Raw genomic sequence first — 21,715 nt, 5'->3', positions numbered from 1 at the left:
CTGACCTATGTAGACAGTATTTTTTTCATGCCTTTTACCACCCAACACACCATCTTATATTATGATCATTCTTACATTTCCATACTTGTATAAACAGCTCTGGTTGGGAAAGGAAGATTCACTGTGTTTTTCAATGTGTGGGTGGTTGACAGTGTAACAGGAGTGCAAATATCGACACTACTGCAGCCTCTAGATGGACTGAATGTTGTGATGTATGCACATGAACATGGAAGCATGAATGATCAATCCTTGTGAAATTTAACTTCCCTCTTGTTTGTCCATCTGATGTCTTGTTTGGAAATTCTGTATTTATACATTTAGCCCAATTATATAAACTGCAAGTAGCTATAGCATCAACATTCGAAACTGATTGCTCTGTAATTATTTTGTAATGTGTTTAGGCTCAACTATGATGGTAAAAGTATTTATTATGACTTTGTTTATTTATTTAAATGTATTCATGCAGTCCTTGGATGGTTTGAGTCTCTTTTTTGTCATAGTATGTGTCATGGTTCATTATCTGGCTGACTATCTAAGTCTGCAACACAACATAATGTAAAACATAACTATTAATAATGCACAAACAGTAGTAGTCTGTTTTCAATGTCATGAAAAGGTAGGAGCAGGTTCCCTGGTATTCTATATGCCACATGTGAACAAGGTTGAAGATGGCTAATCCAAGTCACTGCGATTCATCAAAAGTTATTCTTCTCATCTTTGTAAATGTTTTATTCTCTAATTAGTTTGTTGTCTTTTCTCTTCAGATACAGGTGTCATACTATCCTCCTGGTCAGTATCCCAGCTCAGGCCAGCAGTACCGTGTGCCCCAGCCCATGTCTCACCAGGTGTCTTATCCTGCCCAGCGCGCACAACCCATACCTCAGCCCACACAGCAGTCAGGTCAGTGCATTTTGTTATGCTGTACTAGCATAATCTCTACCTCAGCTCTTTGAAGATGAATTTGTAGGTAAGGATACCTACATGAAGACACAAAATACCAGTGTTTCCTGTGCGTTTTTTGCTTAAAATGAGCTATACACAGTCATTTATTGTGTTTAATATTTCTATTGAGCTTCTTAAGAGCACCCAGGTACACCAATATAGCCCACTTGATTTTATATTGTAACAGTATTATGTTGCCTCTCAGCAGTAAAACTACCAACTGCTGAATCATACTTTTAAGTCTTTCAGGTGAGAGGTTGATGTTAAGCCTTGTCTCTGCACTGTTATGCCAAGTCAAATATGCATAGACCAAAATAGAGATTTTCCTGGAAAATCCTGACAGCTTTATCCCTCAGACCCTTTCATTTGGGAACTGTGAAGGTTAACTGTGTGTTGATACAGTACGTGACTGATAGATACTGTTGACAACCTGAATGGACTCCACATGAAATCCACATGGATCATGAGCATCAGTCATTGAGACCGTTCATGGCTGCTGCCAGGTTTTGTAATAGTAAAGATTTATACTCAAAGAAATATCAAACATGTGAACAGTTCTGATTTTTTTATATTTAGAATTTTTAAAACTGGTGTGAGGTGGTATGAAGCCAGTTAAGTTTCTGAGTACTTCCACAAATGTATCTGTATTGTGAAACCACAGATTTTTGTCAAGTGCTGCTAACATCCCCTTTTATGAAAACAAGCCACACAGTATACAAGTACAAGCCAAAAGAAGTATAAAGGTAGTCTGGAGAAATTTGTTGCTTTTGTGTGCCATTATGCAAGTTTAGTATCCAAAGAATACCCATAGCACTATAAACTGTGGACTTTTTTTTCCTCCTGTCTTGTACTGCTTCCTTTATCACACTACTCTAATTTCCCTGCTCTAATTGTTATCTACTGTCTTCAGGTCTTCAGACCATGATGCCTAGCCAACAGCCGAGCTACCAGAACATGATGGGTGTACAGCAGCCCCAAAACCCTGGTCTGCTCAATTCCCAGAGGGCAGGCATGGGTGGACAAATGCAAAGCATAATGGTTCAGTACCCACAGTTGCCATCATATCAGGTATGGACAGTTTGAAGTGAACTGTATAGAACATAACTCATAAAGGATGCAAAAATAACAGTTAATGTTAAGTAAACAAACTTTGCTGGCTGGCTGTAGCTCAAGAGGTAGGTTTTATTTTAATAAACAGACATTTGTTGGTTCAATCCCCAACTCCGAATGCATCTCGAAGTGTCTTTAATCAAGATACTGAATCCAAACTTGCTCCCGATGTTCTGTGTGTGAGTGTATACGTAAATGGCTGATTGTAGCAATGTTGTTGAGTGCTTTGGGTAGAAATTCTATTACTTCTGATGAGAAGGTCAGCACCTTACATTGCAGCCTCTGCTATCAGATTTATGAATGTTTGTGTGAATGTGACAAGTGTTATAAAGTGCATTGAGGAGTTGTTTACCTGGAAAGCACTTCATAAATACAAGTGAATTTACCATTCGTCATTTGCCTAGTGAGCTTAAAATTTTACCCCTACTAGGGTCCGTATACATGTGGCTAATCTCCCCAGGTTAAAGAGCTCCATCTGGTGCACACATGAGTACAAGGTTTTATGTTTGCCTGTGTAATTTTATCTGTGCTGTGTGAAGCTCTCAACATCTGAACTCTGTGTGTTGGCATCTGGAAAGGACTGTATTCATAATCCAAGTTAACATCATGATTAGAGGTGTCCTGAAATACCAATATTGATTGTTGCCCTTTCACCATTTATTATTATTATTAGTGTTCTTGTTTTTTTATACGCTTTGCTACACTTTTTAGAGACTGTTGCAGTTATATGATTGTGTAGTGAAAATCTGGTATACAATAAACAGACATCATTATCAAAGCAGTAATGTGGATTTTTTTGGCCGTGTAAATGGCTGTTCTTGCAGTCATGTGTCAGGTGTTTTCCCAAATATTAGGCTGAATTGTCAGCTTGTTACACACCATTACCATCTTCAGCTTCGTGGAATCAAGTGATTCAAAGGGCTGGTCCCAGACAACCTGATGATGAGAGTCCAGTAATTCCCACAGCTCATGAATGCACCACACCATATCACAACAAGAATGGCAGCTACACTTACACAGTGTGTATTAGTTTTTAAATTAAAATAAAACCAGATTAATAATAATAATTAATAACTGTACTAGCTGCTATTCCAAATGCTTACAAGATAAAAATGGGCCGTAGAAATGACAGGTCTTCATTTAATCCCTCTGTTAAACTTCTTTCTCAAATGGTGTCTTTACTCTGGACTCTTAAAACTTTTCCAGGTACCGGTGGGAAATGAAAATCAGCAGGTGGTGCAGCAGCAGTACCAGCAGCAGGTGATGGTGCCAGTCAGCCAGTCTGTCCAGGGACCCATGCCCGTTTATTACAGTGTTATCACACCCACACAACAGAATAGCACAAGGTATGAGTGTGTATATGCATGTATGAATCCATCATAGTCATGCAGTAGTATCGGAAAAATTTAATCACCACCACAAGATATATTGCCGTAGTGCAGTTATGTGACAGCAGTACCTCTCATATATGACTTTATTTTCATAATCCAATGTTAAATGAATATTCTCCTGTGCGTTTCTGAATTACCTTTCAAAATATATTTTTTTTTCTTCGTGTGTATTAACCCTACAGCCCGTCGGTGGGTTACCTGCAGCCTCCCAGCTCTGAGCAGTATCAAATCACACAGTCGCCATCCCCTTGCAACCCTCAACAGTTGCAGCAGCAATATTCAGGTGAGATTTGGTGTATAATGGACATTAGTAAAAGATTTTGCAGCCATTACATGAACATAAGATTTAATTTTTATTTAATTCTGGGCATTACTGTCCCAAAATGAATGCTTGATGCAATTCAGTGAAATCCGCTTTGCAGCTCTCCTCAAAATGAGGTGAAAGGTATTCAGGGAAAAGTTCAGACAGAGGTACACAGGGTTCACACGTTAAACCTGTAAATCGATGTCCTACTAAAGAGAATGTTTGAAGAAATCATGGAAAACTTCACAAAGACCTTATGTGCTCCCATTTGACCTTCGGTAAATGTTGCTCATACTGATGGTCACGTTATCCTTTCACCTTGTGCTCTGTTTCTGCCATTTAGTCAGGTGTGTGTTTATTTGTTGATAAAGTAATTTCGATCATTTGATAACTGAAACTTTTATACTAACAGGCAAACCAGATGTTAATCTTGAGCCAGGAAACACATCATGGCAGGAAGCCTGCAGATCATTATAAAGGCTTTCCTTAGAGCCATTAAAATATTTGACTTCATAAGGTGCAGTATTCTTTGAATGAATTAGTCGCTAGAGATCAGTTCAGTTGCTTCACCTGCAAAATCTGAAATCTATTCATCTCCAACCATGATGCTTACCGCTGTGCCTTATCTACTATACTTACTTTGACAGCACATCTACTGCTACTCATATCAAAAATCAAATCAAGTTTTTTTGTTTTAATACAATTGTATTCAAATCAACATATACTGAAATTCTTAGGTGTCTACTTCTGGAACAGGTGAGATAAATCAAACAATGACATATAAGATGATCTAAAATAAAATACCATTAAATGAAATTAAATATGAATATATAAATATAGTAAAATAAAAGATAGGAAAAAAAAAGATTTGTTTTGTGATGATTTTCAATGTTGAGCATGTGCTTCAGACAAATGAAACAATGATAAAGTATAACCACTATTGAATTTTAGAAAAATGACATCATATAACCGATGCATAATAATACATGCAATATACAATAAGGTGACATCAATATGACAGTGATGTATGGTATATGGATGTATTATAAGTTATGTGTGGAACTGTAATGATAAGCCAATAAGTTGATCACTTGACAGAAAGAAAATTAAATTAATTGTTGTATTGTTTAGTCTATAATGCGTCTAAAAATGTCTGAAATAATTTGAATACACTTTTAACATCTTTCCAAAGTCCATAGAGATGCCTTTAAATTGCTTCTTTTATCCAACCAATAGTCCAAAACCCAAACCCACTACCAAAAAAAGCAACAAATCCACACATTTAAGACTCTGGAATGTTTGACATTTTTTGCTTGAAAAATGACTCATACAATTAATCAGCTATCAAAATAGTTGGCAACTGATTTTCTTGTCTTGGTAAAACTCTACCACCACCGAACGAGAACTCCCTGTCTGTCCATCCAGTTTTTACCTGTTGCATGTCATACTTGAGCCGCAGAGAAGAAAAGTCCAAACTAATCCCAGAGTTACGAACTAAAAACTGTTCAGGGTGACTGTTGGTGGGATCATATAGTTTGAAATGACAATTTTCCCTCATGTTTTACCCTTTGTTTACACTATCCTGTTTCCTTTATGCAATGAGAAATAATTTTTTGACAACAAATGAAAGAGAAAAGGGTAATGAATAGAAGCTATCAATTTTAAATCCGTAAACACTAATCAATATCATAAATCATCTGTTTATTTACATGTGTACCTGTTTTTCTGTATGCTCTCTCAGGAGTACCACCTCCTGGGCCTGGGGTAATGGTCATGCAGCTCAGTGTCCCCAATGGACCTCAGCCTTCCCAAAACCCTCCTCTGGTCCAGTGGAACCCATGCAAGTACTACAGCATAGAACAGAGGCCCAGCAAGCCAGGAGAACTCTACAAACCCGACAACACTCCACAGGTACACACAAATACACGAAGGTCTTTTAAATCAGATTTTGAAGTTACTGATAAATGCAAAAGATCTCCTGAATCCCAGCTGTAACTCTCACATCCAGACCTTCATGTAGACTAGTGGAGTGCCCTTTCAGACCAGGCTGATTGCTTAACCTGTGGCATTGCTACTTGCAGCTTTCTCAAGAACCGCTCATCAAAACTACTTCACTGTCAATAGTGACTGTGTGGGGCTATTAAAATGTTATTATTAAAACTCAAATTAGTTGATGCATCTTTAGGCTTAACCAGCACCACTTCTCGAGATATTCAGAGGACAAACATATAGACAGACAGATTCCTTTTGTTAAATTAAATGTATTCTCTCATCAGCCTGCCTGCCCTCTAGTGGCTGAAAATGTTATGTAGTCAGGAATATATATACTACTTATATTTTATGTTTTTCCATTGCTTTGTTTTTTCTCTTTGTGTCCAGGCCAGCACCCAGCTGACAAGTCCCCTGGCCTCCCCCACTCAGTCTCCAACCCCGTCTCCCTCTGGCAGCGTCAGCAGTGTCTGTCCAGGCTTGGGACCACTACCCCTTATTTCCCAGTTTCCCCGGCCAGGAGGACCAGCTCAAGGTACAACACCATGATTAAACTGCATGGCTGGTCACAAGAAAAGGGCACTCAGAATGTGTATTTATTTATTTATTTATTTTTTTGAAAAATAACATTGGACACTAAACTATGGATTTCACATGACTAAGGCATGCATAATAACATCTTAAACTCACATACAACAGTACTCGAGCAAAAAACTTACACATGATAAACACATTTACAATATTCACCAGAGGGCACGGATGATGGAAAGGCATTTAATACTTTAGTGTAACCAGTGACTATGGCAGCGGTACATATGCATTATGATATCACTCCTATGTAACCCCCAACAAACACATGAATCTGTGTTCTGTCTTCTTTTATCCCTTTCGTAGTGGTGTCACCACATACCCAAATCTGAGCAATTAACTTAAGAAAAATAGTCTCAAAACCCTTAGAATGGTTGATGTCCCAAACTACAAAAATAAGAACCAGGTTGCTCACAGGCAAATAAACATAAACAGCTGTTACAGCTGTGTTCTTGAACCCCTGCTCAGACTCGTGCCCTTTCACCCATTTCCACAGCAATTCTGTAAACCTCATCAGGTGACTTTTGGCCCTGATCCAACAGGTCGTCATTTCACCTCACCACACGGGGTTCACATGACTGGCACTGTGCCACCTTGTCAACACGTTTGTACCCACATGTCGCTTTACCTTGTCCCTGCCCTCTGACCAGTATTTACACACAGAGCCACAATACATTTACTGACAAATATGACCCACTGTTTGGCATAGTTTGAGCACACATACAAATACACTCCTGCAAGTGTTTACAGTTATTGTAATCACCATGACACTGGTCTTTATAACCCTTATTGCAAAAAAATAAATAAATGAATAAATAACCTTCTGTAAAACATAAATACAGCAGAATGTGATGATCTGATAATCTTTTTTGGAATATATTCTCAATTGAAAACAGCACAAAGACAATATATTAAGTGTTTTACCACATTAATGTCATTGATTTTTTTTCGGGGAGGGGTTAATTACTTCTTCATAATTTCATGCTAGCAACATGCTCAAAAAGTTGGGACAGGTGCAACAAATGACGATTTTTTTGGTAACAGTTGATGGTATCATGATTGGGTATGAAAGGGAAATCCTCAAAAGGCTCAGTGGTTCACAAATGAGGATGGCTTAAGGTTCAGCACTTTGTCAAACACATGATTCTGTAAAAGATATTGCTGCATGTGCTCGAAAAGACTTTGTTTAACCATTGTTGGTAAACACGGTTTGTTTGCGAATGATTGCATTTTGTTTTTATTTATGTTTTACATGCTACTGTCTTGGCCTGGTTCCCCTTGAAGTCAGTGACCTGATGTGGTTGCTGGATAAAAAAAAAAGTGTGGTGATGTGGTCTCTGCTGGAGCAATGCAACTCTAAATTGAAGTGTTCAGGACTGATCATTTAATTTAAACTTGTGATTTTTATGTTGTTTAGGTGATGGGCGCTACTCTCTGTTGGGGCAGCCTCTCCAGTATAGCCTGTGTCCTCCTCCCCTCATGCATGGCCAGTCCTCCTACAGCTCCCACCAGGTCAGTACTGGCAGGCTTTTGAAACAGAACATTTTTAATCAACCATTTGTGCATTGTGCTGTTTAAGGATCAAAATGGTGATATAACATCAGCTTTTTTTTCTTGGACTGAGCAAGTCATCACCACAGAATACTTTGGTTCTGACAATGAAGATATGTTAGTCAAGTTGTGGATCCGTGACAACTTTCTCACAAATTTCTCGCTGCAACATGTTGTGTAACAAAGAGGTAATAAAGTAACATAGATTTTAAAAGGAAGCCACTGTGAGCTGGCCATCTGTTTCTGCCACTGCTGCTGGCCTCATCACCTCACTCGATGTATGTTTCATCTGTCCCAGTTAGCAAAGATTTAAATTTAATGTTCCCACCGATTGTTTATACCACCACCTGGTGTCTTGTCTAGGAACTGCATTTTAATAATAAGCCTCATAATATCTGTGTTGTGTGCTCAGGGCCAGGGAGTAATGAAACACGGGGCACGAGGGAAAAAACAAGCACTCAAATCAGCATCAACAGATCTCGGCACTACTGATGTTGGTAAGTTATGTTTCATCACAAGGCAGCATCATCTATCAGTGTTATTATAACACTTTTCTGCACATATTGTTGTATGCACTCCCTTGTGGTCTTGTATATCAAAGAACCTGTACATCTCGAGAAGATCAAGAACATCATCCTTAACAACAAGCTTGTTGTTAAGGTTTATGTGTGAAAAACAGATTTTATAATTCTCAGGGCTGTGCACACCATAATTCCCCTCCAGTGCTACACATTACAAAATGAAAGATGCAGGCCTGTTTCTGTGCAGGTGCTCCAAGTGTCTAAAAATAACAGTTTGAGCAGTCAAGCCAGCTAACATCTTAGTCCTGCTTATCTCTCCTCGTCTCTTCTTTGTCTAGTTGTGAGTCGAGTACTAGAGGTGACAGACCTGCCAGAGGGGATTTCACGTCCGGAAGCTGAAAAGCTCTTCAACCAGCTGTCGATGTGTGGTGCCAAGATCCAGTGGCTGAAGGAGCCCCAGGGAGGCCGAGGAGGGCAAGGTGGCTGCGGCCCCTGTTCTGGTGCAGGGCCTTCTGGGCCAGGAGCCACCGCTGGGCCCGGGGCCATCATGGGAGCAAAGGGTGATGGCAGTGACCCTGCTCACCTCTACACAGTAGTGGCAGTGTTCCCCAGCACCATGGCTGCCCAGAGTGCTTCCTTCAAACTCAACAACAGCGGGGCCAGCCTTTTCAAACTGAGAGCCGCCAAAAAGAACTATGACTTGCGTGTGCTGGAGAGAGCCAGTTCTCAGTGAAAAGAAAAGAGAGAGGGACGAAAGAAAGTCAAAGAGACAGAAAGAAAGACTCTTGGTGGAGTGGTGGAAAAGGAAGGAGGACTGAGGGGGACTGCTCTTAGTGTACAATTTAAAAATAAAACCAACAAAACAAACAAAAAAAAAACTTGAGTTAAATGATGTGTCAAATGTACAAAAGGGAAGAAGGTGTGAATCATGAGGTGGCTGGTGTTTGGTTGCAAATATAATTTTGTTGTTTTTATTATTCATTGTTTTTGTTTTGTATTTATATAGCAGAAGAGCACACAAGACACGTGAGCATGTGTTTCACTGTTGCCGTGGAATGTGTGCTGCCATTATACAAAAACACGTACACACACACACACACAAACCAGGAGACACAAACAGACACACGAACGCAGGCAACAGGGTCACGTAGCACATAACAAAAACACACTGGACAGTCGACCTCAGTCAAACCTTTTCCTCCTCTTCTCCCTCCTCTCTTTAACCCTTCATCCTTTTCCTCCTTTTTCTCTCCCTCCTCAACTCTCCATCACCCACCCGTCTCTTGATCTCACATATTTATAAATTTTCATACGCACAGTTGTGCACTCTGCTTTTCCCAGCCCCCCCCCCCCCCGCCCTTCTTGCCATGTCTCATACCGCCTCCTATCTTTTGCTGCTCCTCTGTCCCTCTCATGTACTCTCTCACTGCTCTCTCCTCTCTTGCTTTCTGTTTGCCTTACTGCTGTTGTGGGTTTCTGTATTGCGCTGTTTTTTTTTCTCAAAAGTTTTTTTCTTTTTTTTTTTTGGGATTCAATATATTTATATAAGTGATGTAAGGAATAAAAGAAATCTATATATTCAGTGATTTTTCTTTCTTTCCCCTGAGTGAAAAAGTTTAGGCCTTCCTTTATCCTTTACTCCTTCCCTCTTCATCCCCCTCTCCTGTTCCCCTCATTTTGCTCCTTACTGCCCTCTACCTCACTACTTTGGTCCTTTCCTTTCTCCCACAACTGTCCCACATCCCCCACTCCACCCTGACGCCCCATTGTGTTTGCGTTTTTGTTGACAGCTGTGCAGAACGTATCAGAAGAAGTAAAGTGCACAATGATTGCATATGTCTACTGTAAATTTTATTTAATCTGTTATTTTTTGTTTGTTTTTAAAAATATAAAAGTCAAGAAAAAAAATCAATCAAAAAAATCTGTGTCATGTGGTTCATTGTTGTAGTCTGAGCAACACCACAGAGCCGCACTGTGTGTGTGTGTGTGTGTATAATATGGAACACATAGTAAGGTGTTGGGTCACCACGATGCTACTGCTTCAGTGCTTCTGGGTTCTGCAACCTTCCAAGTGATTGTGGATGCCATTGCACGTGATTCACATCACCTCCATACACCTCAAACAAACCTTGTCTGACCAGGTTTGCTTTCTCCACAGCCCTAATGTATTCTCTGGTGCTGATTGCGGTAAAAGGTATCTCTTTTGGAGATGCACATCTGGATGTCAGGTCACTACTGGCTGTGCTAATGTCATCCAGGTGGACCCATGAGGGTTTAAAATGTCCATCCTGTTCCCAAGGTCCTGGCATTGAATCCATCTTGCTGACGTGGTCTACCACTCTGACCTCCAGTTTCTCTCTTGGTGCACAGCGAATGCTCGCTGGAGGTCAGAAAATCCTCAACTGAAACTTCATGCAGATGTCTCTTTGCAGTCATCATCATCTGACTGAGTGTTCCTCAGTCTCCAACTAGACAGATAGTGCAGCTAGAAGCCAGATCCAGTGTCTCTGAGACGAGCTTGCTGGCAGTCCAGAGGTCACCGAGTTGCTCACAGAATCAGATGAGGTCATCCTCTCACTTTCTCTGCTGCAGGGTCCAGAGGTTGAATCGCTGGGCCTTTGTTTGACGTTTGCATTCTGTTGGAAAAAGCACAGTGACAAACTAAGATACTCCTGTTGCCACTTTGCCCCCGTGGAATGATGTACACTATATAGACAAAAGTATTGGGGCACATGACCATTACATCAACAGGGACTTCAATGACATCGCATTCTAAATACTGTACATAGACAGCTTTGCAGCTGTAAAAGCTACTGCTCTTCTGGGGAAGATTTCCACAACATTTTGGAGTGTTTCTGTGGGAATTGTTGTCCCTTCATGCAGTAGAGCATTCGTGAGGTCACTCACTGATGTTGCTGCTGGCTCACGATCTCTTTTACAAATTATCCCAAAGGTGTTGGATGGGGTTGAGGTCAGGGCTCTGTGTGGGTCAGTCAAGTTCTTCCACACCAAACTCATCCAACCATGTCTTTATGGACTTTGCTTTGTGCACTGGGGCACAGTCATGCTGGAATAGAAAAGGACCTTCCACAAACTGCTACCACAAAGTTGGAAGCATAGCATTGTCCAAAATGTCTTGGTATGCTGAAGCATTAAGATTTCCCTTCTCTGGAAGGAAGAGGCTGAGTTAAACCCCTGAACAGCCCCATGTAGAGATGTCTGGATGCTTTTGTCTATATAGTGTATAATGTAGTGATGACTTCACAATTACTAATTCATTTATTTTGAGGCCCCCTGGTAGCCATGGGATTTCCATCTGCATGGCAGGTAAAGTTCAAAATCAGACCAATCATTGCAGCTATATAAAGTAAATACAGTGTTTTCATTTCCCTAATTAGAAGAAAGCCTTACACTGGGAAAGGTTTTTACTTCAGGATTAGACATTAAACCCACCTACTTTTTTCTTATCGATATTTCATTCAAATTTATGTACATTTACTACACTATTATGAGAGCCTTTTTTTTTCTAAATCTGTCGATCTTATGTGCAAGTTGACTGGCATAAACTCTACTCAGAATCATCAGACAGCTTCACATAACTAAACACGTTATTTAATCATTTATAATTTGGCTGAAAAGAAGTTTTTTCTTGTCATAAATGAGACAAGTGACAAACTCTACAAATTGTTTGCCAATGTGATGATATTCTAACAGTGAGCTTTACTATGTAGAGAGGAATCAGAAGCAGAACACTCTGGATTTTTACCACTCGGCTGGGAGAGGTCCTCAGTTTTTTAAGTGCTCAGCTGTCGCAAACACTCACATGTACATGCACACACAGACACAGGGCTGGGCTGGGCTGGGCTGGGCTGGCCTGCTGGCATTACTCATCCCAATCTCCCACCTGTTGGGGCCTCATTTGGAAAGTTGAGTATGTTAAAAAAGGGAGCAACAAGGCTGGTAGAAGAAGCCAGAAAGATTTCTGAGAAGCTTCAAGCTGCAGGGACCCCTCCTGACTGCACGTAGTGTATTAAACAACCTCATTTTGAGAAAAAGTGGAATTCAAGTTCAACGGTCAGTTAACCGTTTTATTTTTGTTTGTTTTGTTGGGGTTTTTTTTTTTAATGTGCATCTGTATGAATGATCTCCCCTTCCATAGTCATTTTTAACCCATAACTAATACTTGCTGGGCACTTGGTAAGTGCTGGATGACTGAATGTTTTCAATGTTAACTTGTGTTTTAACATGTAGTGCAGTCTGAGAAGCGTGAAACCCACTAAACCCTCTGTAGACGTGTCTGCCATCTACTCACCCTTTTACCAGGTTACAACTGAGTCCTGTTGTAACTCAGCTAAGATCAGGTCGGCTCCGCTCCTCAAGACTCGCTGGATCTTGAAAATTACTGCACTGAACTGATGACAAACAAGACCTGTGAATTGACATTAATCAAACATTTGAAATTTGTGTGTCGTTTTGGCAGAACTGAAGCTGCTGGCTGATTCACTGTCAGCTAGGCAGCAAGGAGATGCTTTATTATTAGACACCTCGAGGGATTTTAGAGACTTGTTGGGAAGTGATGCTCATGTGTTTTCTGTGTTCAGTGGCAGCTGCTGGTCAAGACTCTGACTATCTGCAGGGACAAAACCTCGACTGACCAAACAACACAATGGCTCATTATGACTCGTAAGTCCAGACTGCAGACAAGAACAGCAAAGGAATAACAAGTTGCCTTATGAAAATAACTAACACACAAATTACACATAGCTTTTTCTGTAGTTTTAATGTGTGTGAGGTTGGTTTCTAATGGTTCAAAGGTCTTAAAGAACCTGTTAATATAAAAAAAAAAAAAATTAAAGAATGAAAATGCAGTTGGCAGCAATTTAAATAAACTTTCAAATAGAGGTGTTTTACTGTCATGCACCAGGTAATTATAGAAACTTCAAAACCCTAAGCATGAACCATCTTAGCTGCAGTTTGTCTTTCACTTTCCAACATTTGCTTCTCAGTGTGACATTTACTGTGTGATGATGACAGGTTGGATGACAAGGACTCAGTGGATATTCATGACAACCCACCCCTCCCTGATAATGTGGTGAAAGAGGAGGACAACACGGTGAGACATCCAATATGCACCACTTACCAAGTGGCCCACAGATCAGAGGGCTGTTTTACAAACCAAATATCCAGAACACTGATTTATCACTGCCAAGTACATGTGAACAAAGTGATAAATGGTTATGTTATTATTATTATATTCACAGTTTGCAGATAGTATCTGTTTTAGTAATTTAGGCTACCATTTAAGTGCAAAGGAGGTGAATTGAATGCTGCTGTGGATTAGAGATATAACAGTCAATAGCAACTTGTCTTTCTGAAGTGTCCCCGTTACTTTGGATAATCCCCAGAATACAACATCAACAGATTTCACTGAAAATATATATATTTTTTCCAGTAAAAAGTATTTCCACTGAAAATTGAGTGTGTTCTGTTGAAATTCATTGTAATGAGCTGGAGGCACGCATCTCACATCTCTGAACTAACCCACAATTATAAGTGTTCTTATGTGCATACACACACATATATACACGTGTGTGTATGTGTGTGTGTGTTTCCACTCTCCTCATTTGTGAACATGGTGGGGTCGAGTCAGCTCTGAGCTGATGAATGCACTGAGGCGCTGTGATTGGTTTGTTTAGGAATCCTGACAGCTAAATAGAGTTGCAGAGTGATGGTGCTGTAATGTGTGAACTGTCCCTGGTATTATCAGTTATTGTAGTGTAAATCCACAGCTTGGCAGCCACAGGACACCTCTAATCCTGCCAGTGATGGAAAGTCAGAGCCAGTTCGGTCTGTCAGGCGTCGTGTGTGTGTGTGAGACATCCACGTGTCTCTGTTTGACTGGACCGTAGTATATTTTGGAGTAGCAATGTCAAGCTTTGTTACATCCAGCTGGGATTTCTGTCCGTCTCTGCTGAAGACTATTTTGAGATCTAATCCCTTTCAGCCCATGCCACCTGTGGTTTGTGTGTGCATGTGTGTGTGTGAAAAACAAATTCATGAATTTCAGCAAAATAAAAATGTAAAAAAGATATACAGTAGTCTTGACATAATGTGTGGTTATTGAAGGATTTGGCTCTGGCTAATATGACACAGTTTGTGTGAACACCAGACAGGCTCCATATGACTCAGACCAGTGTTAATAGACTCGTTCTCATATGAATGTGTCAGGCTGTGGGTGGTGCGGTATACTGGGGCTGTTAGAGTTAAATAAATGAAAACAGTTAGAAAAACAGTGGGATCCCAGAACTGACTGGTATTTATTCAGTTTGTTTAGACTCGACTGCAGATGCATCAGCTGCCATGCAGACCACAGAGCCGCTCCTTTCCTCTGTGAGGCTGCTCAGGTTATGCACTGCACTCCACCATAAATAATGCTTCATTTGAATTCTTTTAATATAATTTTGTTTTTTTCAGCATTTGTTGAACAACTGTGTTGTAGAAATATGAATCAATAAACCTTGTAGCTTCCAAACATACTAGCAGAAGAAAATGCTTGTATGTTTACAATGATGTACATCGTTTTTTTGTTGTTCTTTTTTTTCTCTACTGTTAAACCCAGTCTATGTCATTTGTGTTTCATGTTTCATGTTTTGTCTTGGACTTATCTTTGAGTCTCCTTCCTCACCTATCTCCAGGTGTATTTCATCTATGATGAGGAGGTAGAGGAGGAAGACAAAGATGAGCCACTTCCTGCAGAACCAGTCAAACCAGTCAATGACAGACCTCACAAGTTCAAGGACCACTACTGCAAGAAACCAAAGTTTTGCGACGTCTGTGCACGCATGATAGTTTGTACGTCCATTTTGTCTCTTTTTTTTGTTGTGAACATGACAAAATCAGTGGACTTCAGTACATCACGGTGCTTAAAAATGAGTTTTCCATGACTTTATTTTGTTTTTACCCCTTCAGTAAACAACAAGTTTGCATTAAGATGTAAGAACTGCAAAACCAGCATCCACCACCAATGTCAGTCCTACGTTGAGTTCCAGAGGTGTTTCGGCAAAATTGTGAGCTTTGTGTTACTATTAAATGTAAATATGAAAGAGATTTTTTCCCCCCTCAGTTACTTAGTGTACTTGCTCCTCTCCTCTCCTCTTTTAGCCTCCAGGATTCAGAAGAGCCTACAGCTCTCCTCTCTACAGCAGTCAGCAGAATGCCACAGTGTCACAGCTGCTGCCCTTTTGTGAGTCCAACACATGCTCATTTTTTCCACGACGAGAAATTACACCTTAAAGCAAAAGCCTCGTTAGAACGATCTAAAATCTGCCTTCACGCTTTACTGACTGGTGACGTCTGATTGGCAGCACAGTCAAACCGCACTGACCCCGTGTTTGAGACGCTGCGTATTGGTGTGATCATGGCCAACAAGGAGCGTAAAAAAGGGTCAGAGGACAAGAAGAATGTGAGTGGGAAAGCTCGAAAAAGACTGCATACATCCCACAGCTATTTGTGCACATGGACAAACATGTAGACATTGATACTGATAAAATACATAATCTGTACTATTTCATCCCTTCACCATGTCTTTAACGTGCAGGTAACCCTAATTCTGATTGTAGGTTATGTGGTTGCTTTGTATAATCTTAATTTTCTTTTTACTTTTATTTACTGTGACAGTATGATACATTATTTTACTAGGTAAAAAAAAAAAACAAAACAAAACATGTGATTCCTAACACACATTTCAGTTATAAAAAGTGTTACAGTAAGTTCTGTATAAATGCATTACTGTTGTTTATCTAAAATTGTTCAGATGATGATGATGGAGGATGATGAGTCCCAGCCCAAACAGGAGGATGAAGGAGGTCAAGGAGGTAAGGGTGTGCTGAACACCTGTCAGCATTGGAAATTGTAGGGATAAAATATGCTATGTGTCACCTCCCTTGTGTCTCACGCCCTCTGTCTCTGTGTTTGCTGTCTAACTGGATCTGCTGATGAAGATCCCTGCTCGATCCAAGTGTTGTTCTGTCCATTTCCTGGGAGCCATCATGACAATATGTAGATCTTTTGATTGGCTTTTGCATTCAGATTGTTCTTACGTCTAGCACCTGTAGAAGTTGTTTGGATGTGGACAGCAGCAACAACACAGTCAGATATTTTTTAACAATAACAGTGCAAATGTGAATAATTTTCTGTCTTTGTCTGCTTGTCTCACTTTTACTGTGTTGTGTAGCAGCAAACACAGAAGGAGACAAAAGAGGAGACAAGGCTCCTGCTGATGACAAGGTCAGAGATGATGATGATGATGATAATGATGATATCAAATGAAAAGGAGCAGTGATGATAATGACAACCATAATGATTACTAGACAACTTTAAATAATGTGCAGTACTAACTATAGAGAAGTTACTTTCTTAATGACTGCTGATGTTGTGCTTGTGATCGTCAGAGTAAAAAACTTCAGCCAGGGAAGATTGGCGTGTTCAGCCAGTCTCACTACTACCTGGCTCTGTACCGCTTCAAAGCCATAGAGAAAGACGACCTGGACGTTCAGTAAGCTCCTTTCTACACCTTGTCCAATTTATCAGTGTGTCCCTTTAACTTTTTCATACTTTCTTTCTTCCTAAATATATATATACTCATATACTGATGAATATATATATACTCATATACTGATATCCTGTTTGTTCCCAAGTGCTGGTGACCGCATCACAGTGATCGATGACTCTAATGAAGAATGGTGGAGGGTGAGCCCTCGATTTGATTTCTCATGTTATTTACACTGATGTCAGAGTGATATTTCCAATCCTGTCTGCTCTCTGAAACTTAGAATATTTTATAGACATCCAGTCAGTTTGAAGATCGTTTAAGTAGATTTTGTTCAGAATGCGAGCCTGGGATTATTTTGCCATGAGTTGATTGTCTTTTCTGTATTTCTATTTGAGTTAAAACAGTTATCCACAGTGATTCTTGACATCATCTCAGTAGAGGTTGGTTACTGTACTGTTCCCTCTTCATCATCCACTAGGTTAAAGTCACATTAGTCAGTGTGTTTATGGATAAGTGGAGCCATCTAAGAAACCAACATGAAAAACTTCAGCTGCAGCAGCTCACTGTCACAGCGTTTGCTCCAACAGGGGAAGATCAGAGAGAGGACAGGTTTCATACCTGCCAACTACATCATCCGAGTGCGATCGGGAGAGAGGGTCTACAAGGTGACTCGCTCCTTTGTTGGCAACAGAGAGATGGGACAAATCACTCTGAAGAAAGACCAGGTTAACACACACACACGCACACACACACCAACATGCAGCCAAAAGGCCTATCTGACCTGATCTGTTATCGAATCAGTTCTTTGTAGATTAGTTAAAGCTTAAATTAATCCGCTGGCTTACATATACTTGAGAACTGAGGTCATTTGGTCATTTGACTGCTGTGTGTTGGTTCAGTGTTCACCTCAGTAATTATTAAAGCTCCTCTCCTGGCCCTTTTCCAAGAAAGCCCTTCTTGTCTTACACCGACTTAGATGTACCTTCACAAATTTGCATTCATTTAGTACACGTGCATATGACTAGTCCCCGCCTTTATCTCCACACACCCCTCAGCCGTTAGCTTGCAGCTTCATCTCATTCTGTAAACTGAGTAACTTTCAGCCTTCATCATTAACTCCCCCAACAAATACAAAATGTTCTGTCAGCATTTGATATTAATCATCATGTAATTTGGCAGGCTAACATTGTCCACATTAACATTATCTAGCACACTGCAGCTTTGTCAATGGATAAAACACATGAAAAACAAGCTTATCAGTTGACCAACGGATGGATAATGGATAAAATGTCATCGGGTTTCAGTATCTGAGACACTGCTCTGGAGAATGGGTACTGCAAAACTCTGTTTTCTCAGGATTCTCAGAGTGAAAATTAATAAAATACCCATACACAGAGACACCTGGCTTCACCACTGATACCTGTGGCTGCATTGTAGCCCCACCCTGCAAGTTCATGGAGCTGGTTCCTTCTGTATGTTTGAAACCCTGGCTCTGTGAATGTTTCCGAGACTGTCACTGGTTCACTGTGGTTCCAAAATGGAGATGCTCAGTCATGGCACTGGCTGCTTATTTTCCGATGATATGTCTTGCCGCATATAAAAAATGTGGGCATATTAACGAGGTTAAACACTTTCATGGAGGGAATTACAAGAAAACATAGTGTCGTCTGACTGAAGAGCACACTTCAGTAAATGAAACACTGTGTTGGTATTCCTGTAAATACGGTGATCATGTGTGTTAACTTGACGACTGTAAAAGACTCAAACAGAAATACACAGACAAGCATGTGTCTTGCTGACATGAAGTGACAAATGTTGCAGTATGAGTGATTCACATTCAGGCACTAACATTCAACCTCACGGCTGTTCAAATTTAACCCTGGCTGTAACCTAACTTTAAAGTCTCATTCCTGTGGTGATGAAAACTACTTAGCAGCAGACATTGCTGTCAGTTACAGTGTGTTTACTCTGTCACCACCATGTAGTTCTAAAGCTGAAAACGTTCTGATTTTGCACACAGTGGCCTAACAAACCTGCAGATCAGAACTTAAGAGTGTTCAGGGACAAAGTATATAATCCTGATTTTGTAAACCCTTCAGAATCTGTTCTCACTTCTTCCCTCACTGTTTTTTTTTTTTTTTTAAATAGCAGAAACCTCAGCTTAACAATCAACTCATATGGTGGGAGATGATACTACACTTCATGGTCACATCCAGTGGATTTTGTTCTGCCTCAGCTGGAACTGAACATGAGAGACACAACCTGCTGTAACCAAAATCATATAATTTGCTCTACTGTTTAGTCTCACATAGAGACACAATTCCTCCCATAGGCTCTAAATGTGTTTTCCAAGCACAATTTCTGTTCTTGCTTGGTATTAAGACTTGTTCGGCATTTATAAATCCGTCACTGCTAATATAAATGTTTTGTGGCATGCTCTCAGTAGATTTATTGTTTCTAAGCTGCCGTATAACACAAAAACAACAATACATGCTTGTGTGCAGGGGTTTCAGAGTGGGGGGAAACAGGGGAATGAGTATACAGGGCCCTCATGTGAGAAGGGCCCACAAAGCTACTACGATAAATAGCCATGCGGTGGTGGTGTGCATGAGATAATTACGAAAATGTCACTTTTCATTCAGAGGACCCAAATGTGAGACTCTGTGGTAAAGACAAGACACAAGAACAAACCAGAAAGGCATGGAGAACACACGCGGGAATACTGAGGACTACACAGGAGGCTAATCAGGGACAGGAAAAACTCATTTGGGTAATCACAAAGCTGGGAAGAGGCAAAGACAGGAAGTGCAAAACAAAACATGACACATGAGGAGAGAACATACAAAATGAAACGGGAATCAACTGAACTAAAACCTCAAAGTATGACAGAAATTCTCCAGTCTAAGTGTGTTTTTTGTGTATGTCCTCAGATTGTGGTGAAGAAGGGTGAGGAGGTAAACGGCTACCTGAAGGTCAGCACAGGACGGAAGCTTGGCTTCTTCCCCGCCGACCTGCTACAGGAGATCTGAGGAGGACCAGCAAGTGTCCACCGAGTGTTCATTAAATGCTGCAGCTGGAATAACAAATTTCAATTACAACACATGTTGGTATTTACTTTTGTCTGTTTGTAAACGTCATACATGTCCCAACAAGACATGTATGCAGGATGTAATGTGATGAATTTACTAGGTGTGCCTCTACACACCTAGTAAATTATAAGCACCAAGTCCACAGAAACTAAGCAGTAGGACTGCACAGTATGCAAGTTACCTCAGCGGTTTTATTTTTTAGGCACATTTTGTGTGTCTGATGTTGTCTAATAACTGATAGCATTGCTAAATTACAGCATACACTGTGTATTAAGCATACATTTGTGATTAAAGTTATAGGAAGGTTTGGAAATAATGTAACCTTGTCCTGTAGGCCTGTTACTTGTCTCTGTGTTACTGAGCACTTCCCAGAAAAATAGGAAGTTTGCTTGGTTGGATTCATCTTATGTTAAACTTAACATAACATCTATGGGCTGCTGGTCTTATGTACCAAAAATATTCAGCATAGTACTGGAAGTGTAAAATAATAATCTGTCACTCCTCTTAAACTTTAAATTAATTGTATGGACAGCATGTGTTATTTCCTTTGCCATTAAGAGACATGTTTTTATTTATCACTTCAGCTTGAATGCTGTCTCTTATCACCTGTTTGTAGCATGTTGCACACTCAGTCACTTAGACTGTAGATCCCATACATTATACACTGGTTAGATATAATCAAACTTGTCAGCATGTGTGTGTGTCTTTGCATTAGTTGCCCTCACATGAACAAATAGATGAAGATTATTTGAGTGTGTTTGATTATACAGACTTAAGTGTGTGTCAGAAGAACAGAGAAAATTGAGGTGAATCTGTGAAAAAGATGCAGAATTTGTTATCGCTTGGTAATTGGTGTCATTTATAGAGAAGTGAAAAATGCTTTCATTTCCTCACGTGTCATTCAAAAGAGTTGGAGGCATTTCCACAACTTCAAAAGGATGCAGAGCTATTTTCTGTAGCTGCCCTGAGTGCAGTTTAATTAGCCTTAGAAACTCTGTGGGGATGGTTTGCTGTGTAAAGGGACAGCTCAGAGATCAGAAATGCAGTAATCAGCATCAGTATGTCCAAAGAGACATTCCTTTAGTGACACCAGGCCTGAATAACATGGCACCTACACTGGCAGACACAGGTTTGCTTTGTGTTTTCACATACATCTCTCTTTTGTTACCTTTTCATCTGGCTTCCTGACTGTTGCTAATTCAATAAATCCTTTCTTTAATTCTTGTGTTTTTGCCCTTTCTCTATTTGTTTTTCTTGATTAGATTGATTTTCTCATTCATTAACTCTTTGTTTCTGTTTGTGTCTTTTCCTCCCTGGTTTCGTCATTCTTGCACACTGAACGACCACATCCGAATGCAGATGATAAGTTGCCTGGTCACGCCTTCCTCCTTCCCTGTTGTCTGTCAAGAGGGAAGGAGCAGCGTGGCCCAAGCAGGTAACACTGCCAGGCTTCAGCAGTCCTCTTATTGGACAATGGAGCCCCCCTTCAGACACGGGTCACTTCACCCTGGGAAACAGCCTCTGCTTCATGCCACTCTGGACCCAGGAACTGCATGGAAGATATCACAGCTGCCATGTTGTCATCCCCAGCCCCTTGACCCTGCCACTCCACACAGGCAGGATGGAGGAGGGTTGCCAAAATATTTGTGGATTTCTATGGGTCGATGATTTTATGTGTG

The 21,715-nt window shown here is 40.3% G+C and overlaps 2 protein-coding genes across 7 annotated transcripts in view; both read left to right on the top strand.

Annotated features, from left to right (window-relative positions):
* LOC124056114 (R3H domain-containing protein 2) overlaps positions 1-9,500 on the top strand; it is a 54,352-nt gene extending 44,852 nt beyond the window's left edge. For all 6 annotated transcript variants that reach the window (XM_046383227.1, XM_046383230.1, XM_046383228.1 and 3 more), the window contains 9 exons: positions 765-900; positions 1,853-2,010; positions 3,259-3,398; positions 3,626-3,726; positions 5,489-5,658; positions 6,127-6,271; positions 7,742-7,836; positions 8,288-8,372; positions 8,735-9,500. In XM_046383227.1, the coding sequence (XP_046239183.1) occupies positions 765-900; positions 1,853-2,010; positions 3,259-3,398; positions 3,626-3,726; positions 5,489-5,658; positions 6,127-6,271; positions 7,742-7,836; positions 8,288-8,372; positions 8,735-9,129 (1,425 nt within the window). In that variant the 3' untranslated portion in view covers positions 9,130-9,500. The remainder of the gene's footprint in view (positions 1-764; positions 901-1,852; positions 2,011-3,258; positions 3,399-3,625; positions 3,727-5,488; positions 5,659-6,126; positions 6,272-7,741; positions 7,837-8,287; positions 8,373-8,734) is intronic.
* A 2,833-nt stretch (positions 9,501-12,333) lies between these two features.
* LOC124057170 (SH3 and cysteine-rich domain-containing protein 3-like) lies at positions 12,334-21,384 on the top strand. The gene is made up of 13 exons (XM_046385304.1): positions 12,334-12,470; positions 12,998-13,079; positions 13,431-13,509; positions 15,092-15,248; positions 15,366-15,463; positions 15,558-15,639; positions 15,761-15,858; positions 16,210-16,270; positions 16,633-16,682; positions 16,847-16,950; positions 17,093-17,144; positions 17,535-17,672; positions 19,878-21,384. The coding sequence occupies exons 2-13, from the start codon at positions 13,063-13,065 to the stop codon at positions 19,974-19,976; spliced, it is 1,035 nt and encodes a 344-aa protein (XP_046241260.1). The 5' UTR covers positions 12,334-12,470; positions 12,998-13,062; the 3' UTR covers positions 19,977-21,384.
* The last annotated feature ends 331 nt before the right edge of the window (positions 21,385-21,715 follow it).

Source organism: Scatophagus argus, chromosome 3, assembly GCF_020382885.2.
Source record: "Scatophagus argus isolate fScaArg1 chromosome 3, fScaArg1.pri, whole genome shotgun sequence".
Lineage (NCBI taxonomy): Eukaryota > Metazoa > Chordata > Actinopteri > Scatophagidae > Scatophagus > Scatophagus argus.
Note: the sequence above shows the minus strand (reverse complement) of the source record. Positions and strands in the feature narration are given on the sequence as shown.